Source organism: Sinocyclocheilus anshuiensis, unplaced genomic scaffold, assembly GCF_001515605.1.
Source record: "Sinocyclocheilus anshuiensis isolate Anshui unplaced genomic scaffold, SAMN03320099.WGS_v1.1 scaffold2430, whole genome shotgun sequence".
NCBI lineage: Eukaryota > Metazoa > Chordata > Actinopteri > Cypriniformes > Cyprinidae > Sinocyclocheilus > Sinocyclocheilus anshuiensis.
This window is the reverse complement of record NW_015556097.1, coordinates 165,785-171,537: the sequence shown is the minus strand read 5'-3', so window position 1 is coordinate 171,537 and position 5,753 is coordinate 165,785. Positions and strand designations below refer to the sequence as shown.

General features: G+C 40.7%; 1 protein-coding gene across 2 annotated transcripts in view; it reads left to right on the top strand.

Moving 5' to 3' along the window:
• The window catches only part of LOC107676213 (interleukin-17 receptor E-like), a 22,508-nt gene that overhangs the window by 4,041 nt on the left and 12,714 nt on the right, over positions 1 to 5,753 (top strand). The window contains exons 2-9 of one of the 2 annotated variants that reach the window (XM_016470716.1): positions 599 to 614; positions 1,539 to 1,631; positions 1,722 to 1,813; positions 3,635 to 3,724; positions 3,823 to 3,934; positions 4,045 to 4,181; positions 4,525 to 4,590; positions 4,685 to 4,751. In XM_016470716.1, coding sequence (XP_016326202.1) covers positions 599 to 614; positions 1,539 to 1,631; positions 1,722 to 1,813; positions 3,635 to 3,724; positions 3,823 to 3,934; positions 4,045 to 4,181; positions 4,525 to 4,590; positions 4,685 to 4,751 — 673 coding nt within the window. The remainder of the gene's footprint in view (positions 1 to 598; positions 615 to 1,538; positions 1,632 to 1,721; positions 1,814 to 3,634; positions 3,725 to 3,822; positions 3,935 to 4,044; positions 4,182 to 4,524; positions 4,591 to 4,684; positions 4,752 to 5,753) is intronic. The other variant, XM_016470717.1, reaches the window with a different exon arrangement.

Sequence of the window (5,753 nt, the reverse complement as noted above, 5' to 3'; positions counted from 1 at the left end):
TCTCGCGCACGCACACACACACTCTCGCACACACACACACTCTTGCGCACGCACACACACACTCACACTCTTGCGCACGCAAACACACTCACACTCTTGCGCACGCACGCGCACGCACACACACACACTCTCGCGCACACACACGCTCTTACACACACACACACACTCGCGCACACACACACACACACTTACATGCACACACATGCACGCACACACACACTCGCACAAACACACACACTCGCACACACACGCACACACACACACACACACACACTCAGAGACACACACACACTCACGTCTTGCGCACACACACACACTCTCACACACTCACACACACACTCACACACACACACACACTTTTGCACACACACACACTCTCTCTCACTCACACACACACAGAGGTTGTTGTTAAGTACTTCTACTAGATGATAAGATCTCTGAACTGAACTCATGTTAACACACTATTGTGTAGCTGACATTGATGCATCATCTGTAGAGATGCTTCTCTTTTTACATTCTTAAACAATGCTCAAGTGCGAGACTTTTGAACTTCAGTTAAGTCTTTCTCTTTTCTCTCTCTCTCTCTCTCTCTCTAAAGGAATGGAGTGGTGCTGGTAAGTCATGACACAATACATCACTTCAGAATGTCTACATTGTTCCTTTTAGTGTTTCACATCCACACTGTAGACCTGTACGGTAAAGTAAGAAGTTTAAATGGCCACATTCAAGGAAGCATTGTGTTTCTGCATGTCAAAACAATTTTCTTGTTTTATTCTGAGCAAACGTTTGATTTTGATATTTCATGTTTGGCTGACTGGCGTTAGCTTGGTCGTGGTCTCTAAAGACATTCACTCACTCCAAAGAGCTGTATTTTTATGTATTCAAACCCCTTCCTTCATACAGTGTGAGAAAATAATACACTTTTACTTTTAGTTTTACTTTTAGTAAACTGTCATTTGTACTAAAGCCAAAGGAAGTGATTTCAGACTTGATTTTCAATGATTTTCAAACAAGACTTGAGCTGAAGGATGACACTGTTGTCTTCTGGAGAGCTGCTTTATAATAATTGACACATTTTGCAGCATTAACACTGTTACTGAACTGAATTGAAGCAACATTAACCTGACTCAAGTAACACTGTTATTTTCCTGTCACTGTGAAGACGCTTTGTATTTATATAGTGCTACAGAAATGAAGTTGGCTTGATTTCTGCTCACTATTAGAGTTCTGCTAAGTGAATCAAATAAATCATGATGACTCCCGTGATTTCTCATTCCTGACGTTTTCCTTCAGAAAGCAGAATGAGATGGTAATAATGTCAGATTCAGTAGCGAAATGTCTCCGCTCCTCAGTGTAATGGTCCAAAAACTGTTTGCTCATGGTTTTAGACTGCTGTTGTGTGTGATGCAGCTTTCTGAAATCTTGCTAGTTAGTGCAATAATGATGCATATATTTAGCTGACATTAAATGTAGGAAAAATCGATCATTGGCTGACGCCTGTCCTCTTTTGCTTGTTTGTGTTGTGTTGGACTGAACAGAGCGAGGGCTGCCTGAGCTGAGACTCTGGACGCTGCGGTGGCAGGACCAGCTGGACGTGTGTGTCCGTGTGCGGCTCTCCGTCCATCCTCTGCGTATGTACAACACCACAGCTCGTCTGCTCGGTGATCACAGCGACTGACTGACTGACTGACTGAGCTCACCACTCTGTCCTGTGTTTGTAGAGGCAAATGAATCGCTGACGATTGAGTTGAGCGACTCTGAGACGGGTGACTCCTACACGCTGCTCATGTGGGAACGGAGCAGCACTCTCAGGGTACGTCTGTGGCCGACTCGCCTTTCTTCATTAGATTTAGCATAGACCAGTTCCAACATTTCATTTATCATCGCTTGTTTATATAACTGTGTAATCAGTTGTATGACAAATAGCTCTCTGCAACTGAATGAGAATAAAACCAAAGTGCTTCTACTGGGTCCTGCTGCTATTAAAACACAGTTAGGTTTCTTAAGTAGTAACCTACACAATCATGCAACAAATCTTCTCCAATTTGACAAGCATGTAAATGCAGTTGTAAAGAGTAGCTTTTTTCATCTCAGATCAGTGGCAAAAGTGAAGCGCCTTTTTTCTAGTAAAGACCTTGAAATTGTAGTTCATGCACTAATTTCCTCTCGATTGGATTAATGCAGCTCTTTGTACATTGCATTACCTGCGTCTTGGTTACAGATGGTTCAAAATGCAGCAGACAGATTGTTAACAGGAACCAAGAAAAGGGATAATATCTCCCCTGTCCTTGCCTCATTGCACTGGCTCCCTATAACATTTTAAAATCCTTCTTTTTACATACAAGGCATTGCATAATTCTGCCCCGGATTATATTTGTGATGTGATTTTATTAGGCCATATACAGCTTCTAGGTCATTAAGATCTTGTTATCTGTCCACCGTTCTCGTTGGAAAACAAAAGTTGATCGAGCTTTCTCAGGAGTTGCCCCAAAGCTGTGGAACAGCTGTCTTCTCCATCTTCTCCATCAGTGGATGCTTTTAAATCCAGCTTAAAGGCTTACTCTCTAGCATTTGAGTGATGCTGTGTATGTACTTTGAGTAGCTGAATTGGTGTTTTATGTATGTACATTTTAATTGTTTTGATACTTGTTTTTATTTTCCTTTGTCTTTTTTCCCCACTTTCCTTTTCTCCTATAAATTCAGATTTATTTTTATTGTAAAGCATTTTCCATCAACTACGGTTGTGTTAAACTTGTGCTCTGAAAATAAAATTAGCCTTGCCTTGCCTTGTTTGCAAGCTGACTTGCTTCACAAAACACTAATGGCATTTATTATTTTTGCTAGTGGAGCTGGAGTGTTTCATTGCACACCGTGTGGTTTAGTTCATGAGTTTCAAGGCTGAATGTATGTCATGCTCCACCAAAGGAGGATTTGATGAAGTTGATGATTGATGTGCCACAGAACATATGAAAGTGTTTTTTCTTCCTCGTTGATGAACCTATTTATTTAGTTATCTTAAATACATATATAGTTATAGAATTAGTTGCGTGTTATTATTTGCATTTATCATTGATTTTTGCTCTGCTGTCCATGATCAGTGCAATTCTGTGGCCTGTTTTTGGATCACAATCCACCTTTTTGAGAACCGCTGGACTAGTAAATGCAGCAGGTCATTTAAAATGAATGTTTTATTGGTTTACAGAAATGACTAGTGATGCATTGATGCTCACTTCAGGATAGTTCACACTGATAGTGAGAAAGTCAGGTAATCGTATCCAGCTGAATGAGGTGTTGGCACATGTGATCTTAATTGTCTGCAATGACATTGGTAGAGAAAATTGCATATATGTTTCGTCATTCGTCATGCGAGCACTGTATAGTGTGTCAGCCACCTGTGCTTGCACCCGAGGTCAAATGGAGAATACTTTGAACGGCTAGAGTGTACAACAATACACATACACTAGCATTTGTGTAAAAAAAAAAAAAAAAAAACTCTTACTCTTTACAATATATGTGCTAAATTTTCCTCTAAATTTGAATTCAGCTGTGTTTTACTGCTGCTCTCAGTGTGAAGTCTTCTTTAAGCTAAACTGAATCTGGGGCATTGTAATGATTGTATTTTCTCCTTCACCAGTGGATCAGCAGTAGTGGCGATCCGTGGCTTCAGCCTCGCAAAGCTAAAATTCAGAAGCATGTAACGACCGTGACGTCCCATCAGGCCTTTGTGAGTGAGCGCTCGCGTTCCTTCACGTGTGTTGTTGACTCAATGTGAATGAAGCGTGTTTGCAGTGGTTTTAGCTGTGATTGTCTGCCGCCCTCCAGTGGATTGTGAGGTATGACTGTTTCCCAGCCCAGCCTGGATCCACCGTCAGCGTGTCAGTTCACAGCCACAGTCGTGTGCTCATCAGCACGTCTTACGTCGTAGAGCACACAGGTCTGTCTCTCTCTCTGTACTACTCTCATAATGTCAGAACACAGCAAAGCAGCTGCATTCACATCTGCTGTTTTCCATGTGTGTTTCTGATCCTCACACTGACGATCCAGTGCCCAAAGCCAGTGTCACGGTGGATGAACATGCTAAACGCTTCACTGTACGAATGGAAACAGACCACAGTCAAGTGGAGATCAGCCTGTGCTACAACAATTCACACGCAGTGTGTGAAGGAATTTATTTTAGTACGGTGGGTGAAATATGTCGTCTTGTTTTATATAGGATCTACATTTTTGAGAAGGTAGACTTCATAATAAAAACTCATTCTCATTTATATGCTAATTTGATCACTGCATAATTTTAAATTCTATTAAAAGTATTTATACATCATGCAAGAATCCATTGTGCTAATTTATGCATGTTTACCTAAATATTTCTCATTGTGAAAATGTACTGTACGGTCTCACATGGCATACACAGTGTTTCCGTAGATTAATATACGATTTCTCAAATGACCGGATGTAAGAAGCTGTGGCCATCATAAAGTGTATAAATCTTCAATAAGCCATTGAGGTGTTGTGTTTGTGTTGCAGACTGAAGCGAAGGTTAAAACCTTCAATCTGAGCTTCCCCTATCTGATACCTTGTGTCTGTGTGCAGGTGTGCTGCTCTTCACATTCACACACACACACACTTTGTTGTTTTTGAAAATGTTTTCCTCCTTATAAATGTATGCATTGTTCTGTGTTCACAGCTGTGGTTTCCAGGCCCTGATTCCAGAAGAAACACACAGTGTCCCTTAAAAGAGAAAGCGCTGCCACGTGAGTCAATGATATTTGTGGAAGCAACACTTAGTGTGAAGATCATGCGCCGTATATATAGAATAGATATTATTAGCGATGACGTGCAAAGAAATAATTGAACTGATAACTCAACCAGAACGTCATGTCAACTCCTCCATAGGAGAGAAATTAATCGAGCCTGATCCAAATGAAATCCCCATTCAACAGTTGGGTGCAGTGCAGACTGTAAAGAATAAAATGTCACTACGTTTGGTAAAGTGAATGTGCAGTGTGACTCTCTCGCATTTTGCGTAGCGGATGCGCATTTTGACCTCAAAGTACACTGGTATGATTTGTCACTCTAAACTACGCAAAAAACCTGGCTCTGTCCACGTGCAGTATTCAAAACAAGCAACAGAAAAAGATGAGTTTTTTTAGGTTTTGCTTTTAAATTTCCGTGCGTTTTATTTCTCTCCAAGCTGGCTCTGTTTGTGTGTCCGTGAGTCTGTGTGCTGAGATGAGGAAACGCCTGCATCTGAAAAAGCAACACACGCCGAGCATCTTCCCTTGTAATGACTAAACCTTTTGTCCAACAACAAAAAATAACATTATAACATTCTTTTACTGCACAACATCAGACAAATATTTAAAATAATTTCCCTCTTGATCTGATGTGGCTTCTTATCACAGAATGACACAGAAATAAATTCTACACTGGAATAACGGCTAAGTCGATTAGCAGTGGATTATAAATATAACGTTACTTAATTATTAAAATATTCGAGGTGGTTTTAAGAACACATAAACATTGTCGCAGTACAGTGTTTTTTTAATGTCATCATTCAAAGCGTTTCTGTCTTCTTTCATTCAGTTACAGCAATAGCTGGCTGTTTTTGTCCATATTAGGGATTTCCTGGAGCGTCCTGAGTTCTATTTCTTCTGTAATGTTTATGTGGATTTTCTGCGCGAGAGCGCCCTCAGGCGTCCAGTGTGAATGAAACACACATTACATGTGTTCATAGCACTAAATAATGGCCAATC